Raw genomic sequence first — 21,049 nt, forward strand, 5'->3', positions numbered from 1 at the left:
CATTAAAAAAATTAGAACGGGTATTGGAGGTTGTGTCAAAAAGAGCAAAGCGTTGTGAGTGTGCGTGCATAAAACTATGTGGCCACTAGAAACTAAATTTATGGCTCTGAATAGCCTAGAAGCAAGAACCTTAGCAAATAGTTTGTAGTCGGGTCACAGTGCTTTTCCCTAAATTCTGCAATCAGCGAAATGATCAGACAGCACAGTAGGTTGTACCTCTATGTTAATGTGGCTTTATTTGAGACAAAAAAAGGGTACACATGTCAAATTCTAGAATAATGTTGGCATTTTCTTGACACAATTATGTAACCAGAGGTTTGGGCCATAGAATATTGCCTGCTATCCTATACCTCAAAGCACACAGTTGTTTCCACACCATGTACCCAGTGCGCACACAGTTTCCCAAACCGTGTACCCCACATGACATTCTTACTGGTAGAACTGTGTTTAGGTACATATGTTTTCTACATGAAATTCGAAGCATATTGGTCAGTGGCAAGTTCAATCGTATATGGCTACATCAGTTGCATTAAAAAAAACACTGGAACATTGACATTTGTAGTATTATAGAGCATATGTCCGTTTACCTACTCTTTTCTAAATTTAAAAAATCGTCCATCTTCCCCAGAATATGCGTGGATCTTACAGACCCGCCACTCATTCCTATATATATATATATATATATATATATATATATAGTTCAGCATAATATTTTGAGACCCATTGCAAAGTGAAAACAATCTGCTAATGACTGAGGTGCAACAAAATACTTCTGTCTTTTGCTAATGTGCGTATTTGCTTAAGGGACACATTGTCTGGACAAAATATTCTTGGTTCTTATGCTATTTGTAGGAAAATGGCTCCCTGTTGCAGTTACCTCCCACTTTTTGCCTGATACTGATGCTGACTTGACTGAGAAGTGTGTTGGGACCCTGCTAACCAGGCCCCCGCACCAGTGTTTCACTTAAAACTGTAAAGGGCCCTGATGCCAGGGAAGGTCTCTAAGGGCTGCAGGATGTATTATGCCACCCTGGGGACCCCTCACTCAGCACATGCACACTGCCTCACAGCTTGTCTGTGCTGGTGGGGGGAAAATGACTAAGTCGACATGGCACTCCCCTCAGAGTGCCATGCCAACCTCACACTGCCTGTGGCATAGGTAAGTCACCCCTCTAGCAGGCCTTGCAGCCCTAAGGCAGGGTGCACTATACCATAGGTGAGGGCATAGGTGCATGAGCAATATGCCCCTACAGTGTATAAGCAAAACCTTAGACATTGTAAGTGCAGGGTAGCCATAAGAGTATATGGTCTGGGAGTCTGTCATACACGAACTCCACAGCACCATAATGGCTACACTGAAAACTGGGAAGTTTGGTATCAAACTTCTCAGCACAATAAATGCACACTGATGCCAGTGTACATTTTATTGTGAAATACACCCCAGAGGGCATCTTAGAGATGCCCCCTGAAAACATACCTGACTTCCAGTGTGGGCTGACTAGTTTTACCAGCCTGCCACACACCAGACATGTTGCTGGCCACATGGGGAGAGTGCCTTTATCACTCTGTGGCTAGTAACAAAGCCTGTACTGGGTGGAGGTGCTTCTCGCCTCCCCTGATGGAACTGTAACACCTGGCGGTGAGCCTCAAAGGCTCACCCCCTTTGTTACAGCACCCCAGGGCACTCCAGCTAGTGGAGTTGCCCGCCACCTCCGGCCACGGCCTCACTTTTGGCGGCAAGGGTGCAGGAGATAATTAGAAAAACAAGGAGGAGTCACTGGCCAGTCTGGACAACTCCTAAGGTGTCCTGAGGTGACTCTGACTTTTAGAAATCCTCCATCTTGAAGATGGAGGATTCCCCCAATAGGATTAGGGATGTGCCCCCCTCCCCTCAGGGAGGAGGCACAAAGAGGGTGTAGCCACCCTCAGGGCTAGTAGCCATTGGCTACTAACCCCCAGACCTAAACCCAACTCTAAATTCAGTATTTAGGGGCTCCCCAGAACCTAGGAAACTAGATTCCTGCAACCTAAGACGAAGAAGGACTGCTGACCTGAAGCCCTGCAGAGAAGACGAAGATACCAACTGCAAGAAAAACTGCAACAGCGACGCGTTCCCCAGGGTCCAGCGACCTCTGAAGCCTCAGAGGACTACCCTGCATCTAAAAGGACCAAGAACTCCTGAGGACAGCGGCCCGGTTCCAAAGAAACCAAAACTTGCAACAAAGAATCAATTTTAAAAGGACTCCATGTTTCCCGCCAGAAGCGTGAGACTTTCCACTCTGCACCCGACGCCCCCGGCTCGACCTGCGGAGAAACAACCCTACAGGGAGGACTCCCCGGCGACTGCGACCCTGTGAGTAGCCAGAGTTGCCCCCTGAGCCCCCCCCAGCGACGCCTGCAGAGGGAATCCAGAGGCTCCCCCTGACCGCGACTGCCTGCTTCCAAGAACCCAACGCCTGGTAAAGACACTGCACCCGCAGCCCCAAGGACCTGAAGGATCCTGCCTCCAGTGCAGGAGCGACCCCTAGGTGGCCCTCTCCTTGCCCAGGTAGTGGCTACCCTGAGGAGCCCCCCACCCCCCCTTTACCTGCCTACTTCGCTGAAGAGACCCATGGGTCTCCCATTGAAACCTATTACAAACCCGACGCCTGTTTACACTCTGCACCCGGCTGCCCCCGTGCCGCTGAGGGTGTACTTTTGTGCTTACTTGTGTCGCCCCCCGGTGCCCTACAAAAAAACCCTGGTCTGCCCTCCGAAGTCAAGGGTACTTACCTCCTGGCAGACTGGAACCGGGGCACCCCCTTCTCCATTGAAGCCTATGCGTTTTGGGCACCACTTTGACCTCTGCATCTGACCGGCCCTGAGCTGCTGGTGTGGTAACTTTGGGGTTGCCCTGAACACCCAACGGTGGGCTACCTTGGACCCAATTTTGAGCCCTGTAGGTGGTTTACTTACCTGCAAAACTAACAAATACTTACCTCCCCCAGGAACTGTTGAAATTTGCACTGTCTAGTTTTAAAATAGCTTATTGCCATTTTTGCCAAAACTGTATATGCTATTTTGCTGATTCAAAGTTCCTATGATACCGAAGTGCAATACCTTTCATTTAAAGTATTGATTGTAAATCTTGAACCTGTGGTTCTTAAAATAAACTAAGAAAATATATTTTTCTATATAAAAACCTATTGGCCTGGAATTGTCTTTGAGTGTGGGTTCCTCATTTATTGCCTGTGTGTGTGTACAGCAAATGCTTAACACTACCCTCTGATGAGCCTACTGCTCGACCATACTACCACAAAATAGAGCATTAGAATTCTCTTTTTGCCACTATCTTACCTCTAAGGGGGAACCCTTGGACTCTGTGCATGTTATTTCTTACTTTGAAATAGTGCATACAGAGCCAACTTCCTACATGCGTTCAGTGGCGAACCAGGGGGAGAGTTGCTGGTCAGGGACCCACGACTTAATCCAACGTTCCAAGAAATCAATGGCGTGTCCCGCCTCTGTTTCCTCCGGGAATCCCACAAAGCGCAAGTTATTCTGCCTGGCGTGGTTTTCCGCGTCCTCTGCTCTGTGGTGCAGTTCACCTGTACGAGTTCTCAACTGGGCGACCTTGGTTTTAAGATCTGCAATCTCGTCTTCTGCCTGAGAGACGCAGCCTTCCACCGCCTTGATGCGACCCACTGCGGTCCTCAGATCCTGTCACAGTAGGCCCACGTCCTCTCGCACCTCTCTGACTTTAGTCTCTACAACCAGCTGCGAAGATTGGATGGCCTGAAGGATTGTGTGCACCCCATCAGCTGCTGCAGCCTCTGGGCCTGATCACCCGCCGCCCGAGGGGACGTCTGTTTGGCAAAGTGATCAATGCGCTGCTGTGACGCCGGCGGCTGCTTACTTGCTTTGTCCTTCCCCATCACTGTCATTGGTCCAGTAGCATCGGCGTGATCGGGACTCCCTCTGGGGGCCCTGTTGGTACGAAGGAGGGCAACTACAGAGTCACTCTCTGCCCTCCAGGACCCCCTCCCAGAAGACACCCAGCCGGGCCAAGGGCAGCCGTTCCTCTGAGGGGACGGGGGACCAATCCGGGTCAGTCCAAACGTTGGCGGCACACGCAACACCTGCCTGGCCCAGCACCAGCCCCAGGGGGGTGGGTCCCAGTCTGGTCCCCCACCGAATGCCGCACTCCACTCTTCGCGACGCCCGTCGCCTCGGTCACCTCAGCTCTCCATGTTGCACCACTGCTCTCAAGTCGCCGTAGTCTCCGCGCAGCCTCAGCTGGTGGGGCCCGTGGACCCCACCCAGCCACCACATAGTCACCTGGCCTCGCACTTGACTGCGCCGCCGCCACGTCCTCTCCTCAACCCAGTCTTGCTCCCAGGGGGCTCCTGCCCTGGCAACAGTTCGGGCAGAACACCAGTCCAGCACTCTCCGCCGGTCCCCCACCGGCGCCCTGGCAGGATCACCCAAGGCCCAGCCAGGCACCTGTCGTTGGTGGTTCAGGGGCTCGACCACACCTCACGGCTTGGGCCCCCACTCCGCAGTCGTCTATCGTGCCTCAACCCTGGCACCTGCTCTCGCCCATGGCCAGGGGTGGCGGGGGGCAGGGCACCCCCTCAAGTCCTCCGCCCCTCGCGGCCAAAAAGAGGACACCTAGGAGCAGTCCGGATCCACGACACCACTCCTCTGAGGAGCACCGTGTGGTGATCTCCTCACCTCAGGAGGCCACTGCCTCTCCACCAGGGGCATTCCCGGGACCGTGTGCCTCCCCGGCCGGCCGCGGGCACCGACACCCAGTCCAACAGGCTAAGGGGTCCAACCGCGCCACGTGGCGTGGACCCCCGCTCCGCCTCCAGCCGACCTCCTCCAGCCCAGCCGCGGCACAGGCGTCCGCACACGGCGTGGGGGAATCTTCTCGCTGCCTCCCCCAGCCAGGGGAGGCGAAGGGCAGCAGTCAGATCTTGCGGCGCATCACTCGCCCACAGGGCGCCGCTCGGAAAAGCCGGCGGGAACGCCCCCAATCCGCGGGCTTCCCCAGTAGGTCCGGGGTGCTGACTCCGAGCCCGGGCGTGCTCCCGGGCCTTGTATGTCGGAGGGGTCCGGAGCACTCCTAGAGTGCGACCGCCATTTTGACGCCCGTGGCCACGCCCCCAATGGTTGCTTTTTATTACAAACATGAAGACTGTTTACTGAAAGTGATGTGTAAAAACAGCAGGTTCAATTAAAGCCTCAAGGCGTAAGTTAACTTTTATAATAAACACCTAGGTAATGCATGCTGTGTCCACCGTTGTTGATTTGGCTCGTTATTCAGCACTATGCCCTTTGTCTTTTATATTAGTGAATGTAAACACAAAGACTAATATTGCACAGTCTTTGGGATAGATTTTGAAACGAAGTTTCTATCAGATTGATAAATGCTGAGAATTTCAGGTAAAGCATAGCCTTTGTCTGGATACCCATTCTGAAGCCACAGCTGCGTAGGTTGTGCACTTTGTTGTCCCGTGAAGCTGTCCAGATGGCCTCCCTCCCATTTTGTGCTATGCTAAACTATGGACATCCAAAGAGATATCACTTTACTCTCCTAATGAATACTATGAGTCAAACATTGAGTGGGCATTAGAAGACATATTAGCTCCAGCATTTGCAGAATCTCCTTTTCAGTGTTTGCATTACTTACACTGTATATTCTTTCAGGTTGCTATGATCATCAGGTTACTGCTTACTTAAGGTGCAGCCTAAAGCTCTTGATATTTTGCTGTATTTGTGCCTAACCATCAACTTGCACTTCTAACCCCCTACCACATAGGGGCAATAAGCACTAGATAAATGTTGTAAAACAATACAATACCTATTAAGAGATGTCCTTGCTGAAGCAGTGGTCTACGGGTATCATAGCATCTGATTCACTGTTCACCCATTCTAGTGCCTATCAAAGTACCTATTGCATCACTGTCCCGTATGAAAATGTTTTTCTACAGTTTTCCTTCTAACAAATCCATGCTATCTCAAAACGCCCCTCTGTATTCCCAAAGACCTTGATGAAAAAGTATCCTTTCTTACAAGTGACCCTCTTCTTACTGTCCATCCTCTGTATGCCTCCTTTTTCTAAGCTTTGCATAGTTTGTCGCATGCATGTTTACTTTAATCTTTTTTCATTTCTGCTAGTTGCTCTCCTTTCATTCCTAAATGTCAAAACTTACAACCTACAATCTTTGGAAGTCATACCTACAACCTAACAATACCATATCTTCTGCAAGTCATCTATTAATGCCACTGATCTGCGTGCACTGACATACTCCCTGCTCCCTCACTAATTATCACATCTAACTCCTGTTAATGTAAACCACCTAAAAAACTTAAATAAATGCACCTTTTCCCATTCAAACCTATGCCTGTCCAGGGTCATAAACTTCAAATAAAATATGTCAGAATGGACAAACAGTGAAGTGACCAGGTAAGTGGATTATGATCTTATAAATTACCATGAGGGGACTTGCAAGTTGCTCAAAGCTGCCAGCCTACAAACAAGGTATAACTAATATAAACGGTGTGCCTCTTTCTCACACTTCTTTATCCATCACATTGCTAAGTGCTGCGTCCCAAAACATAACTGCACTTTGGTGGTTATCTCACCCTGTTTTGTAACCCTTATCACATAGGATCAAAACCAAGATAAAACACTTTGAACCACACATCCTACGTGGTGTAGGGTCAGTGCACCACATAGGGGTTGTAAGTGCAATCTAAATGTTGTAATACAGTACAACTTGTATACCTAACTAAATTGAGAAAAAGCTGCTGTGTAATTGTTAAAATGTAGGTACTCACAGACATGGTGCATACTCCTATAAAATAATGCAGGTGGCTGCAATAAAAGCTTTAAAAAAAAAAAAAAATATTTGGTCATGTGTCACTGAATTGAAGATTCCAACAGTTAAACCTATTGGCTTGCCCAACGCTTAATGTAAGTGTAGGGATGTGCAGGTCCATTCGCTGCTGTTCTCTAACAGGCCCCATCATAGCCCTGCTGGCCTCTGGACTTTTGCATGCCACCAGTTGGTGGCATCTGGGGGTTATGTTGGGATGAGGCAGATTCATATAAACACTTCTCCAGGCCATTATATATTTTTTCAAAATTTCTTTTATTGGTTTTTATCAAGTAGAATCATACCAACAGTAAGTCACCACTGTGCCATACAAAATGTCCATATAGGGTACAGAAGATAATTTCAACATGGCTACACCAAGCTCCAGTGAATAATGGTGTCTGTCAGTACCATAGTGTTGGGCGTGACAAGCAGCAAGTTCAGTTACAGAGAGATGTGTGCTGCTCGACAGGCCACCTAAGTGGAAGTGTGGATGGCAGACCCTTTCAAGGGATATTGACCTAGTCCTAGGTGTTAACAGAGGGCTGCAGAGTGTATGACACTTGCTCTGGAAACCGATATGCTTTGCTTACAGTTCATAACCATACTTCCAAGTTCCTGTTGCCAACATCAGATCTGTTGTGTATAGATTTGCAGCTGTCACCATACATTTTCCTGGTGCGTTAGATTTAAGCAGGGTATAAAAGCTTACTTGCTGCTGTGCGCTTGTTAGCTCAATCTTTTGGGATGGGTTTAAGATATTTGTGGTAGCCTTACTGACATCAGCTAAATTCTAACTTTCTCACGAAGATGAGGAAAACCTTTAAAGGTGTGTTTTCATCCTGAACTTCTGAAAGATTGGTTTTCTAAGACCGCATTTGTCTTGTTTGGCATTTGACATGCCTGTACATGAAGTATGTCACAATTTGATATGTATCTTGCAGCCCAGTTACCATTCTGCATTAGAATCCTGCTGGAAGCAGCTGTCCGAAATTGCGATGACTTTCTCGTCACGAAGAATGATGTTGAAAATATCTTGAACTGGAGTGTAATGCAACACAAGGGTGTGGAAGTCCCCTTTAGGCCTGCTCGAGTGATTCTACAGGACTTCACGTAAGTCTTGCAGTTTACAGATTTTTCTCAAGTAAACCTTTTGTGCTAGTTCCCCTAGTTAATTCATTAGGAGTAGTTATTAATTGTTAATAAATTCCAAATTGAAAATAATTTCTGTAAAATTAGCCATTTAAAAGTAAGTAAAATTGCAATACGGGCAGGTGACATGAAGTAACAAAATATGTATCTCTACAGGCTGCTTTTCTTTTACAAAGCTGTCACACTCCAGGCTCTCCAATGTATTCTATGGCTCTACTTGGCCTTATAGTTAATTACTAGGGTTTTCTGTGGAACCTTTTTGATTTTTACAGTGTTTGTTCATCTAATATACCTTTCTCATGTTTGGAGTTCGCTGCTCAATTTCCTTCCTTAAAATTTGACCGGTATGGTTTGATTTTATGTATGATTTCTAATTGCATCATCTCTGCAAATCTTTTAATTTAGTGGTGTGCCTGCAGTGGTAGATTTTGCTGCTATGCGTGATGCTGTGAAGAAATTGGGAGGAGACCCACAGAAAATCAATCCAATCTGTCCTGCTGATCTGGTCATTGATCACTCTATACAAGTTGACTTCAACAAGAGGTAAGACGTTAGACACTTGTGCATTAACTTGTATATTCTGGACTAAGCTCTCTTCCGGGTTCTTCAAGGTTCTTATACAGTGGGATACAGTTGGCAAAGGTACATTACTACACAATAGTGGTTCTTATTAGCGCCATTGTAGATAATGGTTCATTGTAGTTTTCTTGTTTAAATCCACTTTTTTCCATAGAATGTTGTTTCTTGTGAATGTGGCATTTCCAATTAAAATACTCTATTGGACCATTGTTGTGCCAGTAGAAAAATGAAATGAGTGCTTGAAACATGACAGGTCTAAGTCTGTACCTTACTGTGTAAGAAATGTACATTTTAAAAGATTATTTCATTCTTACTTTAACTCAAAGGAATATTCTCTTATTTGGTCAGGGCCTGGAGATGTTTGAGGGCAATGTAATAGAATACATGTAGGCATTATCCAATGGAAAAAAATGTGTCCTCAACTGAAAAAAAATATCCTTATAATTTGAATTCATTGGGATGAAGTTCAGCGCCTACTAATGCAAGTGTTGGAAGAACTGGCTGCCTTGTGGTTCGTAACTGTAGATATAATTGATACTTCTAGCTGCAGATTCCTTACCTTTGAATTTTCCAGGCATCAGGCTGGATCGGGAAACATTTGCTGGAGCAATACCGCTACATTCGCAAGCAGGTGGCTTCATTCTGTTCCCCGTGCAGTCGTCAGATGCCACCTATATAGGCGCCACCCATTAGCACAGACGTCATTTGTTTTTCTTTCCACACCAGTTAGTGCACATCCACAAAGAGCTACCCCACTGTTTTTGGCATGCTTTTTTGACATTTCGTTGTGAGTATTTTTTATAAAGTGTGTCGAGATGACGTCTAGGAATGTAGGATTCAAGCCGTGAGGCACCGCACCATGTCTGTTACAGACTCTCAACTAGTTTGCTTATGGTGTCTTGAACACTACTAAGACTCCTCCGGAGCACCTTTGGGCCCCACGGGGACAGAGGTGGCCCCTTCTGGTTCTGCGCTGGCAGCTTCAGCCTCAGCTCCGATGGGTTCTCATGGATCCTTATCCATACGGGCACCGGTCATACCCACGCAACCTCTCTGGCACCCATGACAACGCCGATGCTCCTGGTGGCACCAGCCCCATTCTGATTCCAAATGAACCGGAACTGTGTCGCACAACGCCCATTCCGGCGCCTGCAGGTGAGATTGTTGCCTGGGCCTTATTTTCAGCAGCCAGGCTTGTAAGAAGATTGGGAGGGGGTCACTGGTCCCGTTAGAGAGGTCTGTGGACTGGTATGAGAAACTAGGCACGGCCAGTGGCCTAGACACTTCCCAAAATACCAGCTGACTTACCTAAATTAACTCATTATCTGACTATTTGTAACTGCAGCTTCCCTACACCTGCCCCTGCCTCCCCGCTTTGAAACTTATTTATTAGGGTCAAGGTGATCCCTTCAAGGGCCCTAGTTTGAATACACATTTGTCAGTTAGCTTCATGGTTCTGCGCTCTTGGCGTGGAAAGCGCGAAGAAAGTAACCAATGTTTGCATGCCTGGGTGGTGCCTATATAGGTGACCCCAGTGCCATCGATGACACCACATGGAGCCGAACAGAGCCACCCGATGGGGTGTGCAGGGTTATTGCTCAAGCAAAAGTTTCCATATCCAGCCTGACACATGGGAAATTCAAAGGTAAGGAATCTGCAGCTAGGTATAGTCTCTACCCGATAACGCATTACCGAAGGTAAGTAACTTGTTCTTCCAAACTGTTTTTAGAGAGAGGACTCTGTTTTCAGTGTCTCCTTGCTAGGCAGAACTTATAACAAGTTCCCTCTTCCATTATTCCCATTGATTCAGTTGGCTGCATCTGACCATTTCATTTCTTGTTTCACAGAGTCTCCTTGAGCTTTTGGTTTAATTATGCAAAGACCTTCATTCATGGGACCGCAGTGGTTTGAAGTGCGTTTGTTTCGATGGCTTAAGTGATCATGTAGTTGAATTGATATAAACTAACATGTACAGCTTTGAGTCGAACCTTGTAGACTGGATCCTTTTCCTTTAATAAAAGTACCTCTATTTCTCTCTGCTGCCTCTCTTTCAGATTCAGCGGCTCGTACATTTCATTCAGATGTAGGTGATTCAATCCGCAATCCTCCAGCATCTTTCATAGATTAACAGGCTTGAATTATGGCCTGTTGTGAGCCCAGTAATCCCTGTCGGGATATTTTAAAATTGGCAGTGACAAAATAGTCATTTAACGTTGCACTACATGTACCCTGTCATTCTTATTAAATGACCCAACAGGGAGGCATGAAGCTACTCATCAATGACAAGCCCCACCTTTGAATGGTTGTCAATGAAAAGTACTTCTCCAAACTCTTCAAATATAAGGCTGTTAGCAGCACTGACCATTGTCTTCAATTATGAGTACTGCCACGGGATCAGTGCCATTGTCTACTACAGCGGTTTCATTATCCGTTGAACTTTGAATTTGTTATCTATACATTAGGGTTGTGTTACTAATACAGTTCACACCAGCAGTAAGTCATTTACCTCCCAGTGGAATGTGAGGAAGCGATGTTTAAGTAGACACTACCCATTTGATTCACAATACTGATAGGAGTAGTAAGTATTCCTGCTGTGATACACAGGGCAGCTGTGTAAAACCACCCCCGCTGCAGCCGGTGTCAGCCAATTCCCTCCATCCGTCAACAGATGATGGGTGAGTTCGATGCTAAACTTTTCTTGTCAGCAAATTCTGGCTCCACCATCTGGCCCACTTTTTTCGATTCTGGAAGGGGGCAAAAGTGCTCAACAACCTGTGCAACTGGGTAACCCCTCCCAGTTTTTCCTTTGTTTATGAAAGGTCCCTTGTCTTTTGCCTTATGGCAGGTTTGTGGCCCTGGATCCTCCACCCTCTTCATTATATAGTTTTTCCAGTATTGGGGTATTCACATGCTTAAATCATTCCCCGTCGTCGAAGTAGGAGTCCCATGGTACATAGAAAGCAGTAGATAAAATTTTTAACATTGAAGTCAATGGAAAAATACATTCACTTTCATAGCTCATTAGTGTCGTTAGAAAAGACCCAAAGTCCAGCCGGTCAGGAGAGACCATCCATTAGAACCCTCAGCACAGAGGCTCGAGTCTCTCCGAATTTCTACCGTACGTTGTATGTAAGGGAACTCTGCTCAGTTTACCTTTTCCTGTAAGGACATTTTTTTTATATTCTTTCCTACATTGACAGCTGTGATGTCTACCACCAAGAAAGGTTTATTTAGACCCTGCAACACCTGTGGGAAGCTAAGGCTTCAGTGTGAGGACCCTCACAAGGAGTACATTTACTGTCTTTACTCAGAGCACAAGGTGAAAGACTGTAAAATTTGTAGAACCTTTCCTCACAAAACTTTGAGGGACAGAGAGGCCAGGCTCCTGCATTGGCTCCAAAACCGTAAAACCAGAGCAAATCCATCTGATGATGATAGAGACACCTCTGTGGCATCAAGAAAGAGGAAAAGATTTGTGGAGAGTTTTTCTACAAAAAGAAGTAAGGCAGCCAAAAAAGTGCGCACTCTGAAAGAAAAGGCGCAGGAAGTTCCTTCTTCTTCAAAGAAACATGGCAAGAAAGTTCATTCTGAACCTTCCACTCCAGCTGCCTCTTCATTAAAGCTTAAGAAACCATCTAGCTCTTTGCTACTGTCTATGTCAAAAATCTCAACGAGGCCAGCTTTCACATCAGCTACTGCAGCGACTGCAACCTTCACAGCTCCATCGTCGCCCATGATAATAACATTGTCCTCAACGACAAAACTATCTGTGCGTTTGAAGTTTGGGTCTTCTTTACCGACCCAGGGCATAAAGATGAAGAAATCACATCGTAGACGGGTAAGAAATTAAAGTCTACTGCATTGTCGTCGCCCATACCGTTGACGACTCGTCAACATCGACATGTGAACCACAAATGATGGCTCTGTCGACGACCACCCCGTCGCTATAGTCTACGAGCACACTGTCGACGAGACCGTAGACAGCTCCATCGACGGCCCAATTTTTCACCACTGAGGCACCATCGATGACAGTAGATTCAGAAGGCTCTTCCTTTTTGCCCTAAGGATTATAGCAATTAAACGTAAATCCACTCAAGAGGCACTGTTAGCTACTCATACCTCACCTAGTAAGGTGTCACCTGTACCTCCAGAACATCTCCTTGATGAGGATGAAGAGGAATATGGAGATGACTACTCTGATGATGGTCTGTTTCCGCGGGCACATAGTCCTTCAGACCTACAAATTAAATGCAAGGAAGATGAGGAGGAAGAGTGTGAAGGATTATATGTTAAGCAATCATGTGAAGATCAACCACACACATGCCCAAGAACAACAGCACAAGCCAACAGTGCAGATCCCAGTGTCACTAATTGCCGACTTACAGCATATGATGCAAGATTATTCTAGTAGACTCCCGCCACCATGATCATCCACTCCACTGCAGCATCTGCAAATACTGTTGAGTCCTGTTCACAGAGACTGATCCTCAGATTTTCAAGTACCGATACCACTTCCATCGCCACCTTCCGAAAATGAGCCACCTTCTTTGGAAGATGGTCAGGAAGAAGGAGACCTACAGGACACTCCCTCACTCTCCACTGAATGGAATGATTACCAGATGCAAAAAACATCCCCCCTCTACACCACCACCAGTAGATTCTCCACCATAGGTGTAGGAAAATGCCACTGTTGACATGGTTACCCCCTAACTTTTTGCCTTTTGTTGATTCTATTTATGATTGAAAGTGTGCTGGGACCCAGCTAACCAGGCCCCAGCACCGGTGTTCTTTTCCATAAAACTGTAGCTTTGTCTCCACAATTGGCACAGCCCTGGCACATAGATAAGTCTCTTGTAAATGGTAACCATGGTACCAAGGGCCCTGTGGCCAGGGAAGGTCTCTAAGGGCTGCAGCATGTATTACACCACCTTGGGGACCCCTCACTCAGCACATGTACACTGCCTCACAGCTTGTGTGTGCTGGTGGGGAGAAAAAGCTAAGTCGACATGGCACTTCCCTCAGAGTGCCATGCCAGCCTCACACTGCCTGTGGCATAGGTAGGTCACCCCTCTAGCAGGCCTTACAGCCCTAAGGCAGGGTGCACTATACCACAGGTGAGGGCATATGTGCATGAGCAATATGCCCCTACAGTGCCTAAGCAAAACCTTAGACATTGTAAGTGCAGGGTAGCCATAAAGAACTCCACAGTTCCATAATGGCTACACTGAGTACTGGGAAGTTTGGTATCAAACTTCTCAGCACAATAAATCCACACTGATGCCAGTGTGGGATTTATTGAGAAATGCACACAGAGGGCATCTTAGAGATGCCCCCCTGTATACCAGCCCTACTACTAGTGCTAGGCTGACCAGTTTCTGCCAGCCTGCTGCATCCTTTGTGCACTCTGTGACCAAGAACAAAGCCTGTACTGGGTGGAGGTGCTTCACACCTCTCCCTGCAGGAACTGTAACACCTGGCGGTGAGCCTCAAAGGTTCAAACCTGGTGCTACAGCGCCCTAGGGCACTCCAGCTAGTGGAGATGCCCACCCCCGGACACAGCCCCCACTTTTGGCAACAAGTCTGGAGGAGATAATGAGAAAAACAAGGAGGAGTCACCCTTTAGCCAGGTCAGCCCCTAAGGTGTCCTGAGTTGAGGTGACGCCTGCCTTAGAAAATCCTCCATCTTGCTTTAGACTTGCCATTGTGGATCAAATAAACTGACAATTTGGATTTGGCTTCGTCTTCCTTTGCAGGTTACCAGGTACACTAACAAAGCAACTCCATTTTGGTGGGAGGATTCTAACCCTGCTATTTTTTTTGTATTGTATTGATCATGGTCAGGTAGTGATCATGATATTTCAATATATATACAACACTTCTTAATCCTTGAACTGCTCCTTAACTGCATTGGTGAAGTATTGTGGTGTTTCTTCAGGATTGCACCAGCATTCACAATCATCTAGCAATAATGAGCATAATAGGGTGTGTAGGCGGCTTTCCTTTTTTATGACATTTTACACCATTGCACCCGCATATATTGTGCTATATATTCTCTGATTGGCTATATCATTTATTCTGTTAATTTAAATATATTATTGAGCTATTATCAAAGAGTTGTGATTCACACCACTTTCCTGTGCATCTGTGATATTTGTCTGAAATTTTACATGATCTTGCCTAACACCAACTCCCTTGATTTCTAACTGAACTGCCTGTCATGTGTGTCAGAGAATTAAGCTGGCTTTGTGAGTCCAACTTTCTATTGCAAACCCAATACGTGGAGGGCTGGTGACTAGGGATCCTTAAAACTTTCATTTACTTTACGTTTAGAGGCCCTTGTTATTCTAACCCTGTTCCTAAAGAAACAACTCCTCCAATTCTGGTATGTGTCGCTCCGCCTGTACAAGGCATTAAAGCTGTGAATAATTTATATGTATTTATTTTTTAGTTCCATTGAGTAAATAGTGATATGTAACTGACCACTCGTTTTGCTTTTGGTCTGGTGGAGTTGTACAGAATTACTACCTAAGCACACTTTCAGTGGATAAAAATGTGGTTGAATATAAGAAATAATTTCTATGTTCATTTATATATTATACCAGAAAGGGCAGACCAGAGGATTCTCAAACATCATATAGGAGAGATCTCCTTTAATGTAGTGTCAGTTCCAGCAGGAGTCCTTTTTTATATGTGTTAGTTTATATAATATCGAGTCAGTCCATAATGATTTGTGGATAGTCTTGAATCTGATTTGCACCAGTATCAGAGCTGTTAAAGCATAAAGGAAGATTCCCCTGTCGGGTACCAGTTCTCAGTAGTCTGAGGAGCTCTATTCAAGGTAGTCCATCTTTCCCTGGGTATTTTTAATTTTATTGCTTTGTTTAAATATTTGAAAAGCGAAGCATTTGTACATTTTAGAGGCAAAAATGACATTGTGCAGACAATGTCAACAAGAGGTTTGACATTTCTGGATAGGTACGTTACGGAAGTTTTGAGATGGCGACTTTTAATTTCAAGGACCTATAAAAGTTTGAATAATGTAGTTCAGCACTGGTTTTGATTTCTTTGAAGGACATAGTAAACCCTGTGGTATACATTTTGTTGTAGTTAATCCAAATTTAGTCCACCCCTTCCAAAAATACTTTTCATCTAACTTTATCCTATCATTATACCTAAATTACATTAGGGAAGACCTAGGGAATTTATGTTCCTACGACTGCCTAGCTGGAGTGGGGCTTGTTTTGTCAATACTTGTGGAGGAGGATTGGTTGATTTTCAGTTTTATTTTTCTTTAGTAGGGCTAGAACATTGACTGGTGCTAGATCCTTAGATGATGCTGTCGCTTCAACCGGACAGTGATTCCCAGGCAGAAGCAGTGCTTCAAAAATCTCCTTAATAAACAAAAGTGTTAACCATGTATTTCTCTGTACAGTATGTGAAAACACACTGGAATTTTAATCAGACCTTTACGTTGCAAGAAAGATTTAAAAATCTATACACGTGTAAAGTGCTTCAGACATTGAAAACTGCGTAGTACACGTGAAAATGTGACTTCAAATGCAGTTAAAAATGCTTTCAAGGAAAAAAGAGGCTTCTGTTGCTAATGAAGGAATATCTTTGTATAATGATGGCCTATATGTTTTATTGGTTTTTCTAAGCTCTTTTTGTGTCAAATAAGCAATCTCAAGTCTGTGAATTTGTAGATGTGTCAACCATAAAAACTCAATTAAAAGGGTCTTTAGCAAGTTGCACCATCAGTAGAAGTGCACACAGAACCATCAGTCAAAAATCGTCTAGATCGCTGGCGGGAGGGGGTGTGGTCTGGCTCCCGGGCAAGATGGCCGGCACTTAGTGAGGCTCTGCCGGGCCGCGGCCCGCTTATCCGGATTACGCGGCGGAGACCCGCGATCGGGCCGTTGTTGTGGCCCAGACTCGCGCGTGGAGGCCTAGCTGCTCCCCAGGGCGGGGCGCTTGCGCAAGCTGCTCCCGGTGAACACGCTGTGCCGGGAGCGAGAATAAGTACTGGAGGCCTGACCGGCGGCTGGATCGGGCCGCTGCCTCGTGGACTCCGCGGCCCTGTGGACCCCGTGGCTTTAGTGCTTTTGGCAGTGCTTGCGCTCTGGTGGCCTGGTGGTGCAGGCGGGTGCGAGAGGAGTCGAGCGGGCGCTGGCGGCGGACCACCCAGAGAGGAGGCGGAACTGGCTCAGTGGACGAGTGGACACCTGCTGGGCGTGGAGGCCGGCTGCTGGCGAGTGGACGGTCGGGGGTGTCGGCGGAGTGCTGCTGAAGTGCCCCTTCTGGGAGCGGCATCTTTGAATCACCTGCAGGTCTGGATCAGCGGTCATATCTTGTGTTGCTTAAGAGGATCTGGCTGGACGTGGTGGACGGGCGCTGGAGAGCGGGTGGCAGCAAACTGTTTCTGGTGGTCTGCGACTGGGTCCGAGGAGATCGTTTGAGAGCCTGGAGTGACAGGGGGTCCCCCGCGCCGGAGTGCTGGTTCTGGCTGGGGCCCAGGCGTGATCCTTTGCACTGAGGATTTACTGTGCTGGAGCTGGTGCTGGCTGAGGCTCACAGTAGTGCTGGCACGGAGCAGCCTGCTGTGTGGCGTGTCCTGTTGCGGGCCTGTCGTCCTGGGTGCCGGCTGGTGGGCTTGAGGTGAGATCTAGGCGGCTGTGAAAGGGTCGCCTGCCTGTGGACGACCCCGGATCTGGACATTACTTACCTCTCCTGCGTAGGCAGGGGTCGGTCACAGTTTGGGCTGGAGTCATGGGCAAGGCTGATCAGCGTCAAGCAAAGCTCACCTTTGAGGGTGGGAAAAAGAGGACCGTGGCCTCTGCCTCTCAGCCCTGCGATGTTGAAGTCTGAGAAGGTAGTCCAGAGGCGTCTGTGCGATCCATGTTTTTAGAGCTCAAGAACAGCCTGGCGGGTATTGACTCGAAACTGGACCATGTGACTGAACAACTTGACTGCATTAAAGCCCGGGTAGATGATCACGATTCCAGATTTGGAGTTTTGGAGTCACGTACGTCGGAAATAGAGGATGCACGTTTGGGGGGGGGGGGGGGTCAGGGTGTGGGGGGGGGGAGGATGGAGACCAGATTGCACAAATGGAGCGCATTTTGGAGGTGATACGGAATAAAATGAGGACTTGGAGGCGCAGTCGCGCTGCAACAATATTCGTATTGTAGGGCTGCGGGAGGCTACTGATATGGGCCGCATGGAGGACTTTGTGGAGAGCGAGCTGTCTCGGATGCTGGTGGTTGAGAGGGCGCACAGATCCTGGGGGCCTCGGCCGGAAATCCCTCCGCGCCCCATTATAGTACGCCTATTGAATTATCGGGATCGAGATACTGTTCTTCGGCTGGCGAGAGAGAGGAAGTCGCTGATATACAACAATTCGGAACTTAGTTTCTTCCCTGATTATACCCCGGGCGTGAAGGCACTGAGACGTGCTTTTTTGCCGACTAAACGATTACTGAACCAGGCTGGAGTCAGGTTTGCTTTGCTGTATCCTGCCAAGTTGAGGGTGCGGCATGACGAAAGTACTGTATTTCACGGACCCGAAGCAGGCGGCCAAGTTTGCTCGGTGATTGCCTAGGCGGCGGGGGGCTGCGGAACCGGGGGGGGGGGGGGTCAAGAGCGGAGAGTGCTACCTTGAGTGACAATGACTAGTCTGCTCTCTGCTGGGCTGGTGGTACTGGCTGGGACTGCTGGGGTGTGCGGGTCCGCCTCTGTGCATGAGACCGCCTGGAGTTCAGATTTGCTGTTCGGCCCATGTGCCCCTCTTCCCTAGTGTATACTGGGTGAAGAGCTGTTAGGCTGGCTATCGCCTCTAGGATGAGTCCTGATAGTTGTGGCTTTGCTCTTAAGGGGTGGGTTTCGGGGTTGAGTGGGAGGGTCTTTGAAATGGTCCAATTGGGGGGTCTGAGTGGGTGGGGGGGGAGTGGGCTCTGTTGGGATGTGGGATCTCTGTTCTCTGTGATGTTCTGGTTGTTTTCTTTTTAAGTCTTTGGCAGGTGGGGATGCGCTCTCTGGTGAAGCGAAGTATGCATTTGGGGGAGAGATGGGGTAGATGGTGTGACTGTGGTTCGGTGCTTGAAGTGGAATGTGCGTGGGTTCAATGACAGGCGGAAGGCGAGGTTGGTGGCAGCGTATGTTAAACGCCATGAAATTGATATCTGTATGCTGCAGGAGACCCATCTGGCGGTGTCTGCATTGAGTAGACTGAGGGCTGGGTGATTTGGTGAGACTCACTGCTCGACGTACTCTAGTTACGCTCGTGGAGTGGCAATCTTGATACGCAAGGGTCTGCAGTGGCGTACTCGAGATGTGATTGTCGACCCAAATGGTAGATATGTCCTACTGAGTGGAACTCCGTCAGATAGAGCCTGCCTGCTTGTTGCGGTCTACGGGCCGAATGTAGATGACCCGGAGTTTTTCCTGGAGCTGTGGCGCTTAGTGGAATCGTTGGGTGCTGGTGCAGTGATTTGGGGCGGTGATTTTAATGTGATTCTGGACTCTAAGATGGATCGAGAGAGTGTGGCTAGAGTGCAGCATGTTATGGCAGCGAGGTCGCTGGCGGCGGCGATGCAGAGTGGTGTGTTAGTAGACCTGTGGCGGCATAAGCACAGAGACGCGAGAGAGGGTACTTGTGTGAATTATGTTCAAGGCAGTTGGTCCCGTATTGATCGCTGGTTGGGCACGAGGGACGTGGAGGCCTGGACGAGATCGGTAGATCGTCTCCCTCGCACGCTATCGGCCCACTCGCCAGTTAGATTGGTGTTGGAGATACCCAGCGAGTTGAACCAGCCATTTATGTGGCGGTTGCCCTGCGGGGCACTTCGTGATGCAGCCTTTCGGGCGGAGGTCCGCGAGGCTATTATGCTGTTTTTTGCTGAGAATCGGGCCTCTGTGAGGGCGGTCGGAGGCATTTAAGGTGGTCATTAGGGAAATATGTCTCTCGAAACAACATGGAACATTGAAGGCATTGAGGCGGGAGATGGCTGACATTGAGGGGAGGCTTGTGGTGCTGGAGCGGCGTTTGGCTGAGAGTTGGTCTGGCGGTACTAGCGGAGATCCGACGGGAAGTGTCCTTTATATGAGGAGGCCTCCCTGAGAGAAATTTGTTTTATGGGGAGGCATGCGCGGACTCGCCGCTACGGAGAGGGATGGAGAGCTGGGTGCGCGCTTGACGATATGTTGCGTAGGCCCTGGGCCAGTAACTATGTCACTGAGGTTGTTGACACTGGGGGTGAGAAGGTGACTGGAACGAATGGTGTAATGCAAGTTTTTACAGAGTATTTAGCGCAGCTGTATGCTGCCCCGGAGGGCCTGGATGCGCCAGCTGCGCAGATGTATTTTAAGGATATTGCACTGGTGTGGTTTGAGGCACACAGGTTGTATCTGGATGTTCCGTTTTCTGTGGAGGAGGTGGCGGCGGCGATTCGCGGCTTGCCCGGCGATAAGTCCCCTGGCGTTGACGGCCTGACTCCAGCGTTTTATAAGGAATATGCGGATATTCTCGCCCCGTGCCTTTTGGAGGTATACGCAGTGTCTCTGGAGACTGGGTCCCTTCCTGCCTCGCTCCGGGAGGCTCTGATAGTAACGATTCTTAAACCTGGGAAGGATCCGGCTCGATGCGACTCGTATCGCCCACTCTCTATGATCAACATTTATAACAAAATCCTGGCAAAAATGATTGCGGTGCACTTGCAGCCACTCCTCCCCAAGCTGGTGCTCCCGGATCAGTTGTGATTCGTCCCCGGGAGGTCCACGTGCCACAACTTGTGTACTTTTTTTGAGGTGGCGGGCTCATTGAGGGCGGAGGACAGGGCGGCGGCAGTTTTTCTCGATGCCGCCAAAGCTTTTGACTCTCTGGCATGGGAGTATATGGTTGCACTTCTGGCCCGGGTAGGTTTCAGTCCACGGTTTGTGCGGTTGATTAGATTATTGTACACCCTGCCCACTGCTCGGTTGTGTCTCAATGGGTGCGTGTCGGCCCCATTCCCTGTTGCCCGCGGTACGCGTCAGGGGTGCCCGCTGTCCCCGCTATTCTTCGCGGCGGCGCTGGAACCTCTGGCAGCAGGGTTGCGACAGAAGTATGATGATAGGGGTTTGCAGTTCCGACAGACCTATTTTGGTATCTCTGTATGCTGATGACATTGCGCTATACGTGAGGAATCCTGATCGAAATTTGGACATCTTATTGGACGAAAATCGTATGCTTTGGCACCTTTTCTGGCATCGAGATCAACTGGTCGAAGTCGGTGGTCTTGCCTTTGACTCAGTGTGTGGCGAAGTTTGATTCGTGATACCCCATTGCTTGGGCGGAGGGGCCGGTGCGATATCTGGGAGTTCAGCTGAGCTGTGATGTTGACACACTTTGGCTGGCTAACTAGAGTGCTGCAATGTCGTGGCTTGAGGAGAAGGTTGAGACTTGGCGCCCCTTACCATTA

The 21,049-nt window shown here is 48.1% G+C and overlaps 1 protein-coding gene across 3 annotated transcripts in view; it reads left to right on the forward strand.

The window, feature by feature from the left end:
- Positions 1-21,049, forward strand: part of ACO1 (aconitase 1) — a 616,249-nt gene that overhangs the window by 126,417 nt on the left and 468,783 nt on the right. For all 3 annotated transcript variants that reach the window (XM_069239660.1, XM_069239672.1, XM_069239665.1), the window contains exons 3-4: positions 7,808-7,976; positions 8,421-8,558. In XM_069239660.1, the coding sequence (XP_069095761.1) occupies positions 7,808-7,976; positions 8,421-8,558 (307 nt within the window). The remainder of the gene's footprint in view (positions 1-7,807; positions 7,977-8,420; positions 8,559-21,049) is intronic.

The sequence above is a fragment of the Pleurodeles waltl genome, chromosome 1_2 (genome assembly GCF_031143425.1).
Source record: "Pleurodeles waltl isolate 20211129_DDA chromosome 1_2, aPleWal1.hap1.20221129, whole genome shotgun sequence".
In the NCBI taxonomy this organism is placed as follows: Eukaryota; Metazoa; Chordata; class Amphibia; order Caudata; family Salamandridae; genus Pleurodeles; species Pleurodeles waltl.